We start from the raw sequence: 21669 nt of genomic DNA on the forward strand, positions 1-21669 counted from the left end.
GTCATCGGTAAGGAGGGGGAGCATGACCACAGGTGTGAGTTATGGGTATGCCCATGTCCATGATATATCTGTGTACATACCAAGGGTTCCCAAACTCTGTCCTCAAAGCACCCTAACAGTCCAGGTTTTAAGGCTATCCATGCCTGTGCATAGATGGTATAATCTAATTGACTGAGGTACTAATTAAGTCAGCTGTGCTTAAGTATGGATATCCTGTTAGGGTGCCTTGAGGACAGAGTTTGGGAACCACTGGAATACAGAGGGATATTACACCTCCCCCCTCATGCTCAGATGTTGGGTGGATGCACAGGAATGAAATTGCCACAAATGTGAAAAGCCTGTTGGTACATACCTAATGACTGCCTAACTTTTACAGAAACATAAAGGGGGGTATTGTGAGACTGGGTTTGAAATGTTGCGTGGGTTGTGGGGGGTGGGGCTTTGTGGGCGGTTGGAAATGTAGGTAGTGAACCAAGACCTACAGGTAAGTGCAATGAATACGTACAGAAGAAAAGGATTATAAATGGTGTGAAAAGCAGCAGAGCGGTCCAAGAGGATGAGTAAGGGGAAAGGACCATTTGGTGTTGCTGTACGTAGCGTGTTGCCCATTTTTGTGCAGCCACAGAAGAATGATGGGGAAGAATCCAGCAGATAGAGTCTAGCAGTTTGTCAGCAGAGTGGAAGAGATAATTAGAGCAGTAGTTGGAGAGAGAGGATGGGCGTATCATGATTCTTTAGAAATGTGCAGGCGGGCTTGTATAAAGTACTGTGCAGGGCAGGAGGATATGGTCAGAGTGTGACGTCACTGCTGCACCTCTGGGTCCATGGCATAGAGCCCTCGTGACTCTGCTACAGTAGAAGAATGTTCCTGGCTCTGCAATGGGTTGTAATGCTATTAGCGTGTGCTCAGCTGCACCGCACAGCTCCCATACACTCCAATGGTACAGTATGAAGGAAGCTCACACACGATTACAGAAATTCCCAGTAACACGGACAATATGGTGCTGCACACAAAAGTTCTATTACATTTCTTTTAAGAAGAATACAATTAGGAATGGTTCAATCCTTTGATGTGGAAAATAAAAATGAACAGATAGTCTGCCTGATTAACACCTGCCTGACCCAAAGCTAAAACGGTGCAATGAAATCTATGTATGAATGTGAATTCAGGTTCCTCTGGGGCTGCTGCTGGCTATGTTGTGTATCTAATAAATTCAAATGCAAAATGGGGATTTAATTGCATCCTATAAATAATTGATCAGCTGTAAGTGATTAATTGTATCCTTAGAGGTCATTTTACTTGTTTTAAGATAAATAATTAAAGGAACCTCTGGAAAGATTTGCAGTTTGAAATGTTCTTGTAAAGGTCCTACAAGATTTCATTTTCTTGGTAAATGTAGAAGGTGTATTCGTCCAAACAGCTATGAGCATTGCCAGGCTACTGCCGTGCCATGTTATTAATAAATATAACCCAGAAAAGAATGCACATTGCATTACCTAGTTAAGCAGAAAATAAATCAAAGGCCTAAATAAATACAATGCACAAAGGGAGCACAAGGCATAAATACAGACACTGAAGAACTATAATCAGGCGGTGACATGTGCTGGGGAAATGTGGGGTAACTCGCTGTAGCTGGAGTCAGCAGACAGTAGCGAGTTACAGGGAGAGGTACAACAGCGCTCAGTGATCTTGCAACCATCATATCGGCGAGCAGACCGCGTCAGTATCGCTGAAGGAGGCAGAAAAACAGGGAGCACTGGTGGTAAGGAGAGTGGATCATAGGAGAGTGGGTGGGGAAAGTGCACCCAGTGTATCATGCAAGGAGCAGAGATTTAGACAGTACATGACTGGGCAGAGATGGAGACCATACACCCAGTGTATCATGGCCAGGCAGTGATGGAGCCCGTACACCCAGTGTGTCATGGCCGGGCACAGACAGACAGTACACCCAATGTACCATGGCCGTGCAGAGACTGAGAGAGTACACCCAATGTATCAGGTCTGGGCAGAAACTGAGACAGTACACCCAGTGTACCATTGCTGAGCAGAGATGTATACAGTGCAGCCAGTATTACGATGACTGGGCAGAAACGGAGATAGTACACCCAGTGTATCATGGCCGGGCAGAGACGGAGACAGTACACACAGTGTACCATGGCCGGGCAGAGATGGAGACAGTACACCCAGTGTATCATGGCCGGGCAGAGATGGAGACAGTACACACAGTGTATCATGGCCGGGCAGAGACTGAGACAGCACACCCAGTGTATCAGGTCTGGGCAGAAACGGAGATAGTACACCCAGTGTATCATGGCCAGTACACCCAGTGTATCATGGACGGGCAGAGACGGAGACAGTACACCCAGTGTGTCATGGCCGGGCAGAGATGGAGACAGTACACCCAGTGTATCATGGCCGGGCAGAGACTGAGACAGTACACACAGTGTGTCAGGTCTGGGCAGAAACGGAGATAGTACACCCAGTGTATCATGGCCAGTACACCCAGTGTATCATGGACGGGCAGAGATGGAGACCGTACACCCAGTGTATCATGGCCAGAACACCCAGTGTATCATGGACGGGCAGAGATGGAGACAGTACACACAGTGTATCATGGCCGGGCAGAGACTGAGACAGTACACCCAGTGTGTCAGGTCTGGGCAACAACGGAGATAGTACACCCAGTGTATCATGGACGGGCAGAGACGGAGACAGTACACCCAGTGAATCATGGCCAGTACACCCAGTGTGTCATGGCCGGGTAGAGACGGAGACAGTACACCCAGTGTGTCATGGACGGGCAGAGATGGAGACAGTACACCCAGTGTATCATGGCCAGTACACCCAGTGTATCATGGACGGGCAGAGATGGAGACAGTACACACAGTGTGTCATGGCCGGGCAGAGATGGAGACAGTACACACAGTGTATCATGGCCGGGCAGAGACTGAGACAGTACACCCAGTGTGTCAGGTCTGGGCAGAGACGGAGACAGTACACCCAGTGTATCATGGCCAGTACACCCAGTGTATCATGGATGGGCAGAGACGGAAACAGTACACCCAGTGTCATGACCGGGCAGAGATGGAGACAGTACACCCAGTGTGTCATGGCCGCGCAGAGATGGAGACAGTACACCCAGTGTGTCATGGCCGCGCAGAGATGGAGACAGTACACCCAGTGTGTCATGGCCGGGCAGAGACGGAGACAGTACACCCAGTGTGTCATTGCCGGGCAGAGATGGAGACAGTACACCCTGTGTGTCATGGCCGGGCAGAGATGGAGACAGTACACCCAGTGTATCATGGCCAGTACACCCAGTGTATCATGGACGGGCAGAGATGGAGACAGTACACACAGTGTGTCGTGGCCGAGCAGAGATGGAGACAGTACACACAGTGTACTATGGCCGGGCAGAGAATGAGAAGTACATCCAGTGTATCAGGACAGAGCAGGGATGGGGAACGTTCAGCCTTGGAATGATTCCCTGTCTGGATGTCACGCCAAGAAACAAAAGGTATATGCACAGATTTTGGTAGCTGTGTAGAAATTTATAGACTATATGGCTTGTGTCCAGGACAATTCATTTAGTTGTATATTAAATAAATTGTAGTATTTCATAACTCACAGACAGGAAATCTGTTATATAAGTAGCACATTAAACTGAATTATAGTGTTCATGGGCATATAATACAATTTGTGAAAACAGATTTTAGTAGAAGAGTGAAGAAAACTGCAGGCTTTTTTTTTTTTATTTATTTAAGCCTGTGCTATAGTATTTCTATCCAGACTGCTCCTTTTTATGCAGTTTTCCAGTAGAAATAATTATACACCTGAAACATATTTTAAAAGTGCACCTATTAACTGTACACAGAGATGGCAGCCATTTGTGTCGCCCCCAATGAGTGTGCAACCTGTCAATCTGCTACAGAACAGTGGACCTCATTCAGAGCCGGTCGCACATAGCGTGCGGTCGGTCTGAATGAGGGGAGGACCTCTTGATTTTTCAAGACGTCCTCCTTTGCGGTGGTAAGGCTGTGGGTTAACACCCACAGCCTTACGACCGCCTAAGGTGATGGTCGCGATGGTCAAGACCATCGCGACCCTCGGGGCTTACGACGAGACCCTAGGGTAGGGTCTCACTTGTCGTAAGCCCCGGAGAGCTTTCGGCTCTGTCTGAGCCGGAAGCTCTCCACTGACATCACTAGTGAGTGGGGCACATGGGAACGCCCCCGTTTGGGCTGCCACCCCCCCACTGGCCCGCCTTCCAAACGGGGCGAGCTGTCAATCAACATCGACAGCTCGCCCCCCTTTGGATCGACAGCGCCGGTCGTAGCGGGTCTCACGCATGCGCACGACGGCGCCGGCGCTGTCGTGCGCATGCTCTGTGGGGGGCCATCGACCCGGTCCGAGCACATCGACGCTGACGACCGGGTCTGAATGACCCCCAGTGTCTCATGAACATTAGGCCTGAAGAGCATCTATGTCCCCACTGGTTACTGAACACATAGGCTACAGTCTTCTAAATAATGGATCAGGCCTCAAAACGGCTGCCTCTCCGCTGTATGTAGAGGACAAGACCAGTGCTTACACTATTATAATACTAGTAGTAAGGACCAGTCATTTGCTGGGTCGCCAACTGTTGTGCCTGGTAATGCCCTTTTTCTCTTCTCTCTTCCTGTCTCCCCTGCCCACCTTTCCCTCCCTGTTTCCCCTCCCCCCCCTCCCCAACAACTTCCCCTCACAGCTATCCCCCCCTTCTTTCTCTCTCTACTACCAACCTCCTTGATGAGACATGGTCATAGCGACTGGAGACCAATGGTCTTTGTCCAAGTACCCCAAGGTGGGTAACATTATGGAGCATTAGTCAGACTGGAAAGTAGGGGCAATGAGCAGGAAGCGCATGCCACCATCCAGCTCCACTGCACACTTGTTAGATGGATTATAGACTCCAGGACCCCATCTCGTCAGTGTATGACCAATATTTGTGACCCTCTCATTGTGTAAGGAGCCAACAGACTAGCACTTTTACCTTCCAAAAAGTAGTTTTACCATGTACAGCGCTGCCCTAACATATGAATAGTTGGCAGAATTGATCTAAATATGGCAGAATTTATAAATTTCCCATTAAATAGTGAAATTAAAAAAAATAAATAAATTGGTGACTGCCTCGAAGAGTCCATCTCATAATTGGTGGTAATTTTCTATATACACACAGGTTAGAAAATGTCTGCTAGTATAAACAAATGACTGACCAAGAGGATTTGATCTATCATGATCTATAACCAGAAGCAAAACATTATAATACAATATTATTTAAAACAAATTAATATCAAATAATAGCAACTCTCCCTTTTAGTTAATTTTCCTTGTTTTCCATTTTAATAATAAATTGCCTCTTTAGTGTTGGTTTCCTTTTCATGGAGTTATTGGGAAAGCCATATTCTGGGTGAAAGACATAAACCACTATTGTGAGAGTAGCATTCTCATAAGCAATGTCCCAGTCATACAGAATAAATTCAGACGATTAGAAGGATTGGAAGGATTGGAGTCACCTGTTTTGCCTGTGTTTTTCATCCACGTTTTGTTAGAAGACTCGTTGTCGAATCCTATCAGTTTCAGCTCCTGGAACTCCTCTTTAATGTTGGCAGTGTAATCAACGATGTCTATCGGTGACTGGTGGACACCCCCACAATCCGTACTGGTGAAGACCCAGTTCTCAGGTCCGTATTCACCTGTTAGAACAAAAGTAGCCATTTAGAACACACCATGGTCTCTGCTCTGTGACTCGTGTGTAGAACAGTTATAAGACCAGAATCAAAAGGCACAGAATGTAAAGAGAAACCAAACCTCACGAGGTGAATCTACCGGATCTGAAAGTCATGAACAGATCAAGTATCTAAACAGTGTAATATTAGGACCTAAAACTGTTGGCAGATTCATAGACATTATGCTCTCAAATTACTAATTTGCTGGAGGTTAGCCAAAGTAAGATGCTGGAACACCGTATTGTTTAGTAACACACCGCCAGGCACAGCGAACTTCATTCAAAGCAAAGTATACAATGAAAACACAACTAGGAGACCTAGGGGTACATTTACTAAAATGGGAGTTCTATTAAGAAGTGATGTTGCCCATAGCAACCAATCAGAATTCAGGTATTATCTTCTAGAAGGAGCTAGATAAATGAGAAGTAGAATGATTGGTTGCTATGGGCAATATCACTTCTTAGTAAATTTACCCCCTAGTGTCTTCAGAGAGCTGAGGGGGGGGGGGGGCAGACACACGGAGTGAAGAGGGATTAACACAGAAAACACTGGGCTTAAGGAAGTGGCAAGACGACATACTAAGAGGAAAGTTGTGGTCGAGCAATGTACAAAACTTACAAGAAATACAATGCAATGTAGTTTAATGCAATGATCCAATTGATCCAGAGAAGACACAATATGCATGCAAGTGGGAAATTATGGGTTCTAGGCTCTGCCTGTTTTGCTGGAATTACGAAGTTCTTCTGACCCAGCAGGATTGGGCACAATTACACCTAGTTTACCCTCCTGAAATAATTTTCTCCAAAGCAGTTTTTTCTCATCTTTCAGCATCACCATGATAAACTAGAACAGGAATCCTTCAAAATGTTTTAGGGATCAAATTTAGAGATTGTTCGATGTGTGTGAACATCTCGCAAAGAATTTGCCAGAGCGACAGCTCTTCACAGATCCAGAATAACCTCAAATCAACTTAAGTGACCAGCATTATATACGGAGAATAAAAATCTGTCTGACATTTCTGCCTAGCGTAAGGTCAGCTTTGTGACCCATGCTTCAGCGGTGAAATAATAATGTCTGTAAACTGAACTTATTATTTTGATTAATACAGATGAACTTCCACCAAGGGGTCAACGTATCAAATCATTTTTCCCTGCGCTAAGAGATATCCTGCATGCATGTGCAGTGACTGGGCAACTTTTTCACAATTCAGGGCTGACGAACTTGCCAACCCTATAAGCCATTTACTAAAGTGGTATTTATCTAAGCTCGGAGAGAGATAAAATTGTGAGAGATAATGTACTAACCAATCTGCTCCTGTCATTTTTCGAACAATCTGTAAAATGTAAGTTAGAAGGTGATTGGTTGATACTTTATCAAAGATTGGAGAGATAAAATTGTGAGAGATAAATATCCCCCTTAAATGATTGACGTCCCCTAAATTCAACGCATCCCCATGTTACATATGGCGCTTGAAAGCGTTTGAAATGTGACAGCTGTCGGCAGCACAGTCTCTTAAGCCGCATACACACTAGACGATAAATTGGACGATAACGATATCGTATCAATATCGCCCAGTGTGTATGCATGATATCGTTAATGATGCGAGCTCCCGCAGATCGTTAACGATGTCTTTCATCGCCCGTACTTGCAGGGTGGGTGCAGTCACTGAACGGTATCGTGCCCGATATCGTTCAGTCTGTATGCTCAATGTTGTTAACGGTATTGCAGGGGACACACGTAACGCCATGCTCCATAAGCGATATCATTAAGTGTGTATGAGCCTTCACTTCGATGGCCAAACAGAAGACCCTCCTATTATTGGGAAGGACTAGAATGTCCCAAAGACTTCTTGTCCCACTCATGAGTTGCGCATCACTAGCAGTCGCCATGCGTAATAACAGCCATTAGTAACAACAACTAGCAACCATGGCGTTATGGACCAATTAAAAGCAAAGAAAGTGTAAGCTTTTTCTCACTTGATAAGTTGCGAAACAAGATTGGCGGCATTGGTAAAATGCAATCTACTAGGCGCCATTGTAGAAATCCGATTTATCCACAGAATGCCCTTTGATAAATATTGCTCAAGGTAAAAAAAATAAAAAATGTAATCTCCACTTGATGCATCTGCATGTAATTCCTACCAGCAGAACACAAGAACACAGACCTAAAACCTAAAAACAGCCTAATGACCTCTTGCATTTGTTAAGAGAACAGACTGCTGGGAAGTTACTTAACATGTACAGTTTCTCAATAATCAGGACAAAAAGGAAGGAATACAAGTATATTAAATTATATGCGCAATAAGAAGTAGCTTTTACAATTCAAAAGCACAAACACCTCCACATTCTGCGGAGGAGATATCAACACTAAAAAGTACCAAACTCTCCTTAGTCCTTGGAAGTAGAAAATAAACCTCTTGATGGAGATGTAAAATATGAGAACAATTCTTGACATCCAGTTCTAAATCGCAAACTAGAAATAATTAACGTAAGGTACAATGGGGAGATCAGGATGTTCAAGAGAAAAAAGCAGAAGCCTACTGAAGGACACTTCCAGTCACCGCATGATGAAAATCTATACAACACAAAGCATATTGCATTAGCTCTGGAGGAGCAGTCAAGCCGCTCGTTGCTCACAAGAGGTTTTATGCGCAAGTTCAAGCATCTCTTATAAAACTTTATAACCTAGATTGGTCCCTACTGACCTGTCTGTTCACTCTAAAACTCCACAATTTTTTTTCTTTTTCTTGTAAAGTACCTGGAGCCCTATTTGGATATAAGCACTATATTAAAAAAATTATTATAGTCCACAAGTTGTAAAGTATTTGGCTAACCAATATTCATGAGAATTCACAAGGAACCAGCAACGTCACCATACCTCCCCGAACAGTCCTCTACTTCTGCAGGACAGTTCAGATTTGGGGCCTATGTTAGGGAAGTAATGTTTCATTCACTAGTGGGCGTGGCCGTAAACGGGTGATTGGAGGTAGGGATGGCCATGGACTGGTTAACCACCATCGATGGTTTGCCACCATTGGTCAATGATTTTGCTATTGATGGCAGAGATCCAATAGTTTTCCGCCATTGATGGCAGTCTGTAAGCAGTGTTTTTTTTCCCCGATGCAGAGGGCACATAGTTAAACACTGCCCCACATTGCATACTGGTTGCCCTGCCTCTGAACATGATTGGCCGTGGTCTGCTCGGCTTCCCAGCAGGGTTGTCATTGATGGTTGCAAACCATTGATGGTTCACCACCAATAGCTTCATGCCATCAATGTTAATCACCAATGGTCATCCCTTATTGGAGGTGAGAGGACAGGGATAAGGGACAGTCTAGTAGCATGCCCCCAGACATGTGGGCATGACCGCAGGAATGCGTACACATCCCCCCTATTCACTAATTCTTAATATTGGGTTGAACCATTGATATACAGAATGCAAATTATGAGCAGAGGTCAATGTTTATGACAATTTAAAGGGGGAGATTTATCAAACCTGAGAGAGAGAGAAAAAGGGGACAAGTTACCCATAGCAACGAATCAGCTTGTTTTATACACTGAGCTAGATATGATAGCTAGAAGCAGTTTGGTTGCTATGGGAAACTTCTCCACTTTATCGGTCTCCCAAAGTTTTATACATCTCCCCTTATACTATTAAGCACTTGATAGTTGTAAAGAAATAAGATAGCATTTTCATTCATATTGGGTCAGCCTGCAATATGGCTGCTTCCACTGATTTGATGACTTCCATTCTTCACTAACCCAGTGACCTTGGATGAGACTTAACCAATAAGAGGTTCAGGACCAGAATAGACTGAAAAGATAAATTTCCCCTTTTTCTTGTGCTCATTTCTTATATCAAGAAATCCAACAGCTTGGCAATTAAATAAGACCCTATTAGAAGGTCCGTAAATGCCTCTTTCCTAAACAATTGCAGGAGAGTTCATGATTTATGGGTCATCTGCCGTGGTTGCAGGAATTATTTCACCGCAGAGAAAGCAGACCACAGTCACAATGGGTAATTGAAGAGTTTTCCTGAAACTGTGCCCTGGCATATATTACATAAACCTGAATAAATTTCATAAAAACGCCCTATGAAAAGGCAACTAAAAGTTAATTAAATAATACCATGTTAATTATTTTCCAACATTCAGCAGTTCACGGCTATTAAATTAATTTACAGAACTGAAAATTAAGCGCATCTAATAAAAAAAATATGTTTAAAATAAAAAAAAAAAACCTGCACATAAGATACTACATATTAGGGTTAATTGTTTTGCGACTACAGTAATTTTCTGAAGATTAAAATATTTAGTACTGTAACAAATAGATACGTTGTATCGTGCCGATGTTCAGGGCGATTTGCCTTCAAACTGGACATCATATGTGCCGGTACACACTTAAAAGATTTAATGAACGATGGAACAATCACTGTTCCGTCCTTCATTAATATGTACAGCCTCACATGCGATATCGTGTGATTGGCCGTGCAGCACGGCCAATCATACGATATTGCATGCGACCGCGGGAGCACGCAAATCTGGCATACACTGCATGATATGCCAGATACGTTGTTTCCGATTTGACCAAATAGTGCCAATATTGTCCTGGTGTGTATGCACCCTTAGAGGGTAAATTTATGACACTGGAATTCATATAACATGGATCTAATAGTACAGGAAGTTAAGTATAGCCCGATGCAGGTCTTTCCTGTGCTACACCTTGCATGCGCTCTGCTGGGGGAAATACTAATGTTATCACAGGATCACCCATTTAAATGAGTCAGTGGCACAGAGCACCTACTCGGTATGCCAGGGAAAGAGACTGTTTCTGGTGCCCGGCTCTCCTGGCTGTCTGAGTTTTTAAACAGCAGAGACAAAATAGCGACTATTACTAACGGTGTATCAATAAGCGTGCGATCGGAATTGGAGGGGAGCACCAACACAGCAATCAACTACTGATTTAAACCCAGCCACAATTTCTGTGTAGGCTATCATATGACATGGACAGGATGTAGTTATAATACCGACGTGCAGCATCCCGGCTGAAGAAATCCCAGCACCAGGATGCCACTACCCGGCTAGAAGACAGTCGCCGGAATACCGATATGGACACTCTTAGAAAGACACATTCTGGCAAGGTTTAGTGTAAAGCATATTTCCTGTGTTGTGTTCTAATGTGAAACTCACTAAAATCAGGCCCTTAGTACTTTGTATGTCTCTAAAATTTGAAGTGGATGGAGACAGAAGAGCCTGTAACCAATGAACACACTTTATATTCACAGCAGCACTGGAGGTCTTTCAGGAGAGGAATGTGCTTATTAAGTATCCTAAGGGCCTTAGGCAAGACACAGCTTCGGGCCCTTACCATAAGAAAAAAAAATTATATATTTTGTGCGGGGTTTTTGGGAACCAACAGCACACGTGACGCCTCTAGTTGTGCGATTAGGTTAATGAGGACAGGGCTGCATGTGACGGGGGCTATGGTACGATGTGAGGAGGGGAATGAAGACAGCAGGGGAAAGATATACATTGGTAGGAGAGGTCCCCAGCCGAAAGCACAGAGTATATATTTTCACTATATCCCTACAGGCTGATATAGGGAAAAGTGCATGGTCTCCAAACAAAGCAATGTGAAGTTGTGCATTTATTTATTTTTTTAAGTTTAAAAAAAAAAAAAAAAACCTCCAATGAAGTGAAATGCTAAATGTTCATCTGATCCCTATATACACTCATTTCAACAAGTCATGCAAGCTAGTGCATGAGAAACAGAACATGCCATATTCACAGTCTTTCCCCTCTTTCGAGAAGTTCGAAAACAAAAACAATATAAGCTGTCATTCCTTGTTATAGGCTTCCGTTCATAAATTATCATATCTATAATGCATAAAGAACATTAAGAACAGTGTGCCAATAAACCCTGTAACCTGAGTGCAGGGCCTCAAGTCCAGGCCACACCAAACCCTCCCCATGAATTATTATGTTGTATATGCTTAGACAAAAGTGAGCGTGACTTCCTGGAGCGCAGAGACCCGTCACACGTAAGGACTTCGGAGAGGTGGAGCGATGAAGATGAAAAGTCAGATTTTGGTGCCTCAGGACATCTTCGGCTGAGCCTAGCATGGAGGAAATGTAATTGCACAGCAGCGCTGGGTTTGAATGGCTGGAGTCTGGAGGTTGACTTGATACAATCACTGATAATTACATCACCGTTATGAGAAACCTGAAGTCTCAATCAAGAGCGACACTCTATATAAATCTATAGCGGCTCCACCAAATACGAAATCTATGCACTAGACTGCAATGGAGGCATTTTTATTTTTCAAATGTTTTATTATTCAATAGTTCTACTAGGAAACTACAGCTCACCGCTCTTTAGAGCAATTATTTTAAGATCATTACCCCTGACTCCATGCATGTGCAGCGGGGGAATGTTATAATTTCATTGCTGGTGCAGCAAGCGCTACTTGAATATAATATTAATGAAAAATATCACGCATTAATATGTACACTGTCATTTTCGGCACTAAAGAGTCATAGGTACAGATGTGCCCTCATACAGGGTTGCTGCAGTCACCCCAAACAGGCCCTCTCGGCATGCCAGGTCCAGTGCGACTCTGCTTTTGTCTGTTTCACCCTAATATGCATCTTCGTCGCAATGAGAGTAGGACTCCCGAGCAGATTGCGCCAATCAATTTGATATGCAACACTAAGTGCCGTATTAAATTAGGAACGAAAAGAGGTTTTCTGCAAAAAAGTTTCACCGGTGACGTCATTTTGCCAGGCGAAAACGTTTTCCCGTATTCAATTCCAAAGGCTTTTCGTCAGTGAGGAAAGTCAATGCATTGGAATAAGCGAAAAAGATTTGCCTTTGAAATCTGTGGAAAAAAAGCGCAGAATTGGGGTTTTGGAGTGCAAACTTGCGGGAACCACCCAGCACCCTTGGGACAGTCCCCCAAAGGTAAACGGTGTAAAAAAAAAAGGTTTTTTTTTAAAAAAACCTTAACGCCCCAAAAAATTACTTTGAAAAAGGGAGCGAAAAAGTACAAAGTTGGGGGACAAACTTAAAAACTAGCGAAAGAGAGACCACGGGGGTCCCCAAGTATGCCCCAGGTGCTTTTAAGATGCTAAGATATTTTTAAGATGCAGGTGTTTGCGGCAGGTGGATTTTTAAAGGTTTTTTAAAATTAACTTTAGCAACTTTAAAATATGCTAGTACCCATTTTCAGGTACCCCAAATTTTCTGGAACTACTTATTTTCTGCAAAGAAAACCTGCTAAACGCCATTCTTCACCACTTCTGCAAAGACGCTAATTAGCAGCTATTGAGAGCATGTCAGTACCCCAAATACCTTCAGTAGGGCTATTCGGGGGTATCCCCAATGTCAGTGGATCTTTTGGGGGGTATCAGGCTGATTGCTCCAAATCTGACAGGACTTTTCACCAGGACCGAATTCGCCGGGTTCTGTTTTCGCCGATTTCGAATTGAATACGGGGATAAGCAGGGACAAGCGCGATACTTTTCCGCATGCAAAACCAGCGATGACAGCGCAAACTCCGGCATGCGAAAATTCCGGGACTTTTCGCACCTAATTGAATACCCCCCTATATCTGTACGCGTTTGAGGCCGAATCTATACGCAAAGTGCTACAAAGCAGCGACCGCAGCTTTTTCCCACGACAAGTTCCGTCATGCTTAATTTATCACATTAATCAGGGCAGTCTCCTTGTCGCATCGCATTGCAACTAATTTTAATCTGATGAAAGACACGGAGCAAGCAGAGTCACATAGGACCTGGCGCCTTACTCAGGCCAGGCGTCTTGCACCACATGGCATATTGAACCTACAGTAGGTGTAAGAGGACACTTAGAGATAGATAGATATATAGATATATATCTCTATCTCGATCTATCTTCCTTACGTATAATATCCAAGGCGTATTTTAGGTGTTCTACATAGCATGGTTTATCCTGCATCACAGGAATCTGGTCTGGGCAGGGAGTAGTGTCATATCCTATGCCATGCATTAGCATGTAATGTTGCAGTGTTGAACGCTTTCCTGTGAGTCTCCTGACTGACTAGAATAGAAATTATCTATGAGGAGAACAGACTTGATCCAGTGAACAATGACTGACTGGTTGGCTGAGTACAGTATACCTCCTCTCCCAGACTGGTGGAAGCTGCAAATAAAGAACGTTGTGGCAGATTTGTTTGACGTCCCTACATTTAAGCAATGGTCTGTGGAACTACTCAGGTTTTGAACTTGAGAGCGCAGATCCGCTCTGTTCCTGTGAGACACCAATATCTGCTGAAATCCTGGGACCTGCAGAACAAGAGCTTACACTTCTAACTTGACTACCTGTGTTGTGAAACTACAAGCATCAGAATGCCCTGTCAGACCTTTTCCAGAGCTCCTAGTTGCACAACACCTGGGGAAGTATCCTGTGTGGACCCATTTATATATAGAGTCAGTGTTCTGCCCACTACCCATCAGTCCTAGTCTAAAGTAAGCGATCAGAAGGATCGAACCGGAGCAGTCAACAAAAGAGGTGCTGCAGCAGTTGCCTACCATCCAAAAGGAAGTACTAAAAGGTGCTGGCAAAGGGGCCTGGCAGGGACTATTCTCCAGGGCACCACACTGGTGCAGTTGGTTAGTGTGTAGCAGCCAAGTGGCACTAGCAAGAGTGGTCCGAATACAGGTGGTGAAGGGCTTCACACAGGTGCCCGTTTCACAGATTCCCCGATCCGCCGGTTGGAAATACAGATTGGCGGCAGTCGTGATCTCTGATCAGTCGGGAAATCTAACATGATGGATTTCACAGATGTCCTTGGCAGCTGGGGATTGGGGAATTGGCCCATACATCGCTGACATATGGGAGCCTTTACTGCCGATAAGTGAAACCCAAATAATCTGTAATCCCGGACAGGGTGGCAGAGTAGGTCACTGTGGGAATGAGACAAGAGAACCTTCCCTTGGCAGAGTGGCTTCCCACAGAACATCCAAAATATGAGCTGAGAGCGCTTTCTAAACAGCTATTTAAAAAAAAAATGTGATAAGAAAAACACATACACCTCCATCTATTTCCCTGATCTGGAGGAGCTAAGTATTATACAGAGACTAGCACGTTCCTGCTAACGAGCAGCCTTGAACATGTGCACACATTGCCATCTGAGACTCTTCAATTAGAAACAGTGATGCACAGTTGGGATGCAAAACCTTCACTTGAACAGAGACCTCCAGTCTCTGACAGATGGACAAATATTCAGTCTATTAACTTTATTTATATCTCTGGCAAGTACGGCTACGAAGCAAGCTCACAGCCAAATGATGCAACCCTAAACTAATCATGAATGGTATATGATAATACCGCACACTGAGCTACAGGCTAATCTTGTGGGTTTTATTCCGCACACCCCCCACCACAAATTTACCAAAGTCACACACACAAAAAACAAACAAACCGCATGTTACAGCTCAGTAAATCTGCAAATCTTTAAGCAGCACTGTATTAAATTAGTCGCTAGTGAGCCAAATCATATTGATCCGATTTTGTGTACACAGCCTCCAGAGTTTAATTCATAATTTAATCTGATGAATAGATCTAGTGAAGCAGAAGAAAAACCAAAATGCTAAATAATTGTATTATGCACATCGCAGCATGTAGTGTTCATGCCAGGACGGCCAGCTAAATAAACACAGGATTCATCACGCACGAGCCGTCCAGCTAAGGGGCCGCGGGTGCATTACAATCGCACTGACTTTCCCGTTTCCTGTCTTTTCTGTGGATTTTTCTTGTACCTCGTTTAAATTAAATTCTCTTTGTGTTATCATTACTCAATGACATGAAGCAGAGTGCATCAGAACATCCACTTTCTGCTGACGAGAAGACGAGACAGTGTCATTTACCGGATTCTGATAACTGCAAATGTAACACACAACCTGGAGATTATTTATGGGGAAAAAAAATAAAATAAAATACAAAAAAAATAAATTCGTATAGAGATTTTTGCTCAGTATTAGAAAATCAACAATGGAAACATCTAGTTTGAGTGTGGATTGAAAGATCTACAGTAGCTAGTCAATAGGTCGACGATTTTTGCTTTTTTAACCCAAAAACTCAACCTAACCCTTCCCCTGGTGCCTAACCTTAACCCTTCCTCTAGTGCCTAACTACGCGCCCCCTTCCGCAGACTTCCCCTAAAAATCATGCAAAATTATGAGAAACCGTGTCGACCTTTTCTGTGTCAACCTTTTGCCCCCAGCTAACTTAGTATTAACACCCGAGTTATTATAGAAGACCCCTAGAATCGCGCTACAGAGGTCTCCTACCTGAAACAGCTGCCCTTTTCCTATAGAGCAGTGTTTCCCAACCTCGATCCTCAAGGCCCACCAACAGTCCAGGTTTTAATGATATGCATGCTTGAGCACAGATGGATAAATCAAAATAAATTAGGTACTAATTAAGACACCTGTGCTCAAGTATGGCTATCCTTAAAACCTGGGCTGTTAGTGTGCCTTGAGTACTGTGGTTGGGAACCCCTGCCATATAGAGTTACGCTCTCGCCAGTACTGAGATGCCAATTGGTCTGAAACGCAGGAGAGTAGGGGCTTATAAGATTAACGGGTAATAACAGGAGTATATCTGGATGTCCTCAGAAACGCTAATACAGCAGCACTGAACTCAGAAGACATGCAGGTGGCCATGCAGCAGCAGTGGCAAGAACTTGAAGCTGAGTTCCAGTGCAAAGTGTAAAAGGGTTTCCAGGTAGATCTGATGAAACAGAAATAGCCAGTACGGCCGAAGCACTCATAGCAGTAAGTAACCAGGACTTAGGGAGTACAGGATATCACCAGGATAACAGGAACACACAGGGTAACTAGGCACATGAAGCTATAACCGGCAAGGAAGTGTATGGCTGCCATAGGCAAATCACAAGCCTCCACAGAGACCAGCCCTCTAATGAAATAAGTTGATGCAGCCGAGTAGCTGCATGTACAGGGCCTGCATCCCGGGCTGCTAGGCAACAGTTTGGACTAAAACGTACCATGGCTGCCTGGAGTCCCTGTTGCCTAGTAATTGTCGGAACAATTGGCCCGTACGGCCAGCATGACGCGGCGGCCCGGTCGCCTGGCAAAGGCCGGGACCCGCTAATGGGATGAGCTGCGGCAGCGGCTCATAACACTTAGAACATGTCGACCTTTTAATGGTCAGCCATTTCATCCAGTCTACCTATTGCCTGTCAATCACCCTGGGCCAAATGTAATAGGGTGAGAGTTTAGAAAATGTGAGAGTTAAGCACTTTTTAAACTTGGCCAATGTAATAGTCAGAGAATATACGAACTCGCATGTTTTTAGACTCAAAAAACGCTCATGATATAAACTCTCATCCAGATGTTTTCCCATTTTGAAGATAAAACTCAACCAATGTCAGTGGGAGAGTTTACTGCTAAACGCTCACATATACTAAACTCTCACCCTATTACATATGGCCCCCTAAGTGAGCGCCCGTTACAACCCAGTTCTGCCTACTCAGTTGCAAGTAGAGATGCAACTGAAACGCGCAGAACTTCGCATCGCCCTTACTATACGCTCAGTTTGTGGAGTGTATGTTACAGTTTTTCACACTGCGCACACTCAAACAGATTTGCGTTCTACTGTGCGTCAGCCCTTCAGGGTTTATCCAACATCTAGAGACAACAAACATTTTCACTCCAGAAAAAAGGCTAATGAAAAATGTAGTGGCTACAAACCGCATATTCAGTGTTCTGATTACAGATCATTTGTGCCATAAAATTTTTCTGATCCATTTTGCCGGCAGCCGAGAAAATAACACCACCACCACAGCTCTTCGCCCATACCTTTCTACTCTCCATGAATTTCCGGAAGTCAAGCGGATCTCGCAGAGAATTGCCCACCCCCCTGCATCCGGATAACCTTTCTTGTGAACTGAGTATGATGGCGAAACGCGTTATCATGGTCTTCAGCACTAGCCCCCTTGGTCTTCACCTTCAAGATCTCCCGGATGGGAGATCTAAAAACTAGGCGTGTATGTCTGCACCTCTCCATAGGAAATAGGGGGATTTGCCATTCTCTTTTCCCACTGAAGAACTGATACTATAGCACAGTGAACCTCAGGAGACAGAATATAAATCCCTCAATATTCAGACATTAGTACAACTCTCCACAGATTATTGTACAGATGTGTCCACATACACCAACCCTTAAAATCGCACAATATTTTAAAATATGCTTCTTATTCAAATCACTAATGCAACAGAAGAAAAATGCACAAGTAGCCTTAATACTGATGCCAGCATTTCATGTAGATTCGGTGTTTGACTCAGGGGTCTGTTTACTAAGCTGTGTTAGGAGATAAAAGTGAACAGTGATAAGGTGCCAGCCAATCAGCTCCTAACTGCCATATTTCAAACACAGCCTGTGACATGGCAGTTAGGAGCAGATTGGCTGGTACCTTATCTCCATTTCCTAACACAGCTTAGTAAATAGACCCCTCAGTCACTAATGTGGGTAAAAAGACAAAATGGGACAGATATAAGTGACTTGCGCCAAGTATCGCTATGCTTAATATGCGACATACTACTTCCTTTGTGTCAAAAATACTAATCTTATGTACATAGGACACTATATTCCCTTACCGTCGGGATGTCAGCAGTCCAGATTCTGTCAGGTTGCCGACTACATCCGATATATACATTAGTGAGTTGCACTTTAGAGTACAGATTTGTTAAATATAATGCTTGCAGTGTTAACCTGTAACCAACCCCTTAGGCAGCCATTTTGTGAACCTGGCGACGGCCGGGAGACTTGCCCACTCTTCTTGGAGGCCTGGAGCGACAACGTATTTTTCGGAGGCTCCTGAACATTTTGGGCAAGTATGCTCCACTGTCCCTTTCACTTCATAAAGAATGAAATACATGAAGCTTTTTTTTTTATTACACATCATTCTCCCCATTGACTCCAACCAATATCAGACAAAAATACAATATTGTATAGTGTTGGGAACATCGCAGAAAAAATATTTCTTTCTATAAAATAGGCTGGGAATGTAATAGTAAAATTGATTAACAGAAAACTAGAATTATTCCCGCAAATATTGGGCAGAGATGTAATAATTGCTCTAGAAACCCTCTGGGAAATTAACAGATAAATTGAAATAAGGTTTCCTGGTACAAAGCTGCACAAATGGCACTTGGAAGTATATTGTTCATTTCAGCAAGTGCTTTAATTTGTCTGATACGCAATGGGCCATGGGCCACAAATTCATATTTATTTATAAATATTTAGACAGTATAATGTATGAAATTAGCAGAATATTTACAATAAAATCAAATTTAGTTTTGGATCATTGGCAGCAACAGTCTGGAAAAATTTAATATTTGGTGGAGGAATAAAATAAAATTTAAAGACCTCTTGAGATATACAGTAAACAAAAGAAAGAAAAAAGGGAAATAAAAAATAAAATGTTAAAAATCTATTTAATATAGTCATTTAACGCGTACAGAGGCTTAAAACCATTACACTATATAAAACAAACTTAGACATTGTTTAACTTATTTTTGTAATGTATTAATACCTGGGGTAGTTTGCTATATGTTGATATGACTGTCGCTGTAACTACATTAACTGGAGGGGTATATTATATATAATATTATATATATATATATATATATATATATATATATATATATAAATAAAGAACTGGCGGCACTCAGGAGACTTTTGTAGAAATAGTGCAAAACTTTGTGCTTTTAATCTACGTTTCGGGACTTTAAAATCCCTTCTTCAGGATACACAACATCATGTTGTGTATCCTGAAGAAGGGATTTTAAAGTCCCGAAACGTAGATTAAAAGCACAAAGTTTTGCACTATTTCTACAAAAGTCTCCTGAGTGCCGCCAGTTCTTTATTTCTATATTGTGGGGGATTCGTACCCCAGTGGAGGGGACCAGGAGCAAGCTGTCTGCGGATATTGGAGGGGAGTGCCGGGCTGAATTTGGACTTTATATATATATATATATATATATAAATAAATCACAGGGGCTCTGCACTCACCATAATAATAAACATAATAAACAGTGGGGTATTGGTTCATGAATTGATCAATGCATTTAAGCATTTAAGCTTGCAGCCCATCGTCACGGGACGTCATTAAAATGGAAACCCGATTTTCAGTGTAATTATTTCATAACTTATCTGTATATCACTCTCTATGGGGGGGAAATTCAATTGTTTTCTAGTGCCCGAAGCTCCCTTCTAAAGTGTCAAGATTCATTCAAATGTTTGTTCTATTGGACACTAAGTGACGGAGGTGCCATCACTTATCGTGGATGTCACGCCCAAAAAGTAGGGGAGTAAACTGATGGGTGCCTATGGCACAAGCAATTGAATAGCTCCCAACGACCTATAGGCGCCGAAATAAATAAATGATACACACAAATACATGTATACATATACACACACGTATATATTAGGTGTGTGTGTCCACATACTCTTACCCTCAAATCGTGCCAAATAGCACTATTTAGTGCGCCGCGGACTTTGCGACTTAGCTGAAACGTTAATCCTAAGTACCTAGTACACTATACGCGAACTAAGAAGCAAAATAGAGGAAGTAGAAGCACAATGGTGGAAAAAGCAACAAAAACTGAGGAAAATTTACAATCTAGGGTAAAAAAAGCAGAAATACAGGTCCTATGAGTGACCTGCGCCATGCATGACTGCTTTCTCTGCACCTTTATACTAATTCCTTTGCAACCAAAAGTACCTAGTAGACTATAAGCAAAGTTAGATGCAAGATGGAGGCGAAACGTAGCAAAATTGAGGAAAGTGCATAGCACGAGAATATGGCGCAAAGGGGATGTGTGTATAAAGACACATCTGTATATATCACAGTCTTTATAAAGAAGTTATCTAATCCAGAAGGATTCTTTGTCAAGTTCACAAAAAGCCACCACAGGAATTCCAACAGGTGTCCACTAAGTATTCTCAGATCACTGCACATGCCACTGGGCTACTCATTTGAATGCTGTCCCTGCAATGCAACCCTGACCTAAGAGACTGTGTTGTAATCTAAATAGTGCATCGCTTGTTACTGGATATCCTCATTGCACTTGGGATAGCTGAGCCTCAGCAACATATTTGACATGTGTAATGAATTGATCCGTGACGCTCCTCTACTAGAGGTCATGCAGATACCATTTTGATGTGAAAGCATCCACCTGCCCAAACAAAAGGTACGGCTGATATAAGTAGGGTTTTTCATAAAACAAAAACGCTGGTCAAAGGGTTTCATTATTCAGAGAACAATGATCTGCTTTGGAATCTGGCAGTCCTGCAGGGAAGGTGTACAATGGAAGCACCCAACGGAATCCACTGTCAGCACAATACAGATGCTATGAATAGAGGGACCATTGGAAATATACACACTGTCAGCACAATACAGATGCTATGAATAGAGGGACCATTGGAAATATACACACTGTCAGCACAATACAGATGCTATGAATAGAGGGACCATTGGAAATATACACACTGTCAGCACAATACAGATGCTATGAATAGAGGGACCATTGGAAATATACACACTGTCAGCACAATACAGATGCTATGAATAGAGGGACCATTGGAAATATACACACTGTCAGCACAATACAGATGCTATGAATAGAGGGACCATTGGAAATATACACACTGTCAGCACAATACAGATGCTATGAATAGAGGGACCATTGGAAATATACACACTGTCAGCACAATACAGATGCTATGAATAGAGGGACCATTGGAAATATACACACTGTCAGCACAATACAGATGCTATGAATAGAGGGACCATTGGAAATATACACACTGTCAGCACAATACAGATGCTATGAATAGA

General features: G+C 43.1%; 1 protein-coding gene across 3 annotated transcripts in view; it reads right to left on the reverse strand.

Annotated features, from left to right (window-relative positions):
* PTPRG (protein tyrosine phosphatase receptor type G) overlaps positions 1-21669 on the reverse strand; it is a 501503-nt gene that overhangs the window by 239284 nt on the left and 240550 nt on the right. For all 3 annotated transcript variants that reach the window (XM_088473430.1, XM_088473429.1, XM_088473431.1), the window contains exon 3: positions 5557-5736. In XM_088473430.1, the coding sequence (XP_088329556.1) occupies positions 5557-5736 (180 nt within the window). The remainder of the gene's footprint in view (positions 1-5556; positions 5737-21669) is intronic.

The sequence above is a fragment of the Taudactylus pleione genome, unplaced genomic scaffold (genome assembly GCF_031769625.1).
Source record: "Taudactylus pleione unplaced genomic scaffold, aTauple2 ptg000135l, whole genome shotgun sequence".
NCBI lineage: Eukaryota > Metazoa > Chordata > Amphibia > Anura > Myobatrachidae > Taudactylus > Taudactylus pleione.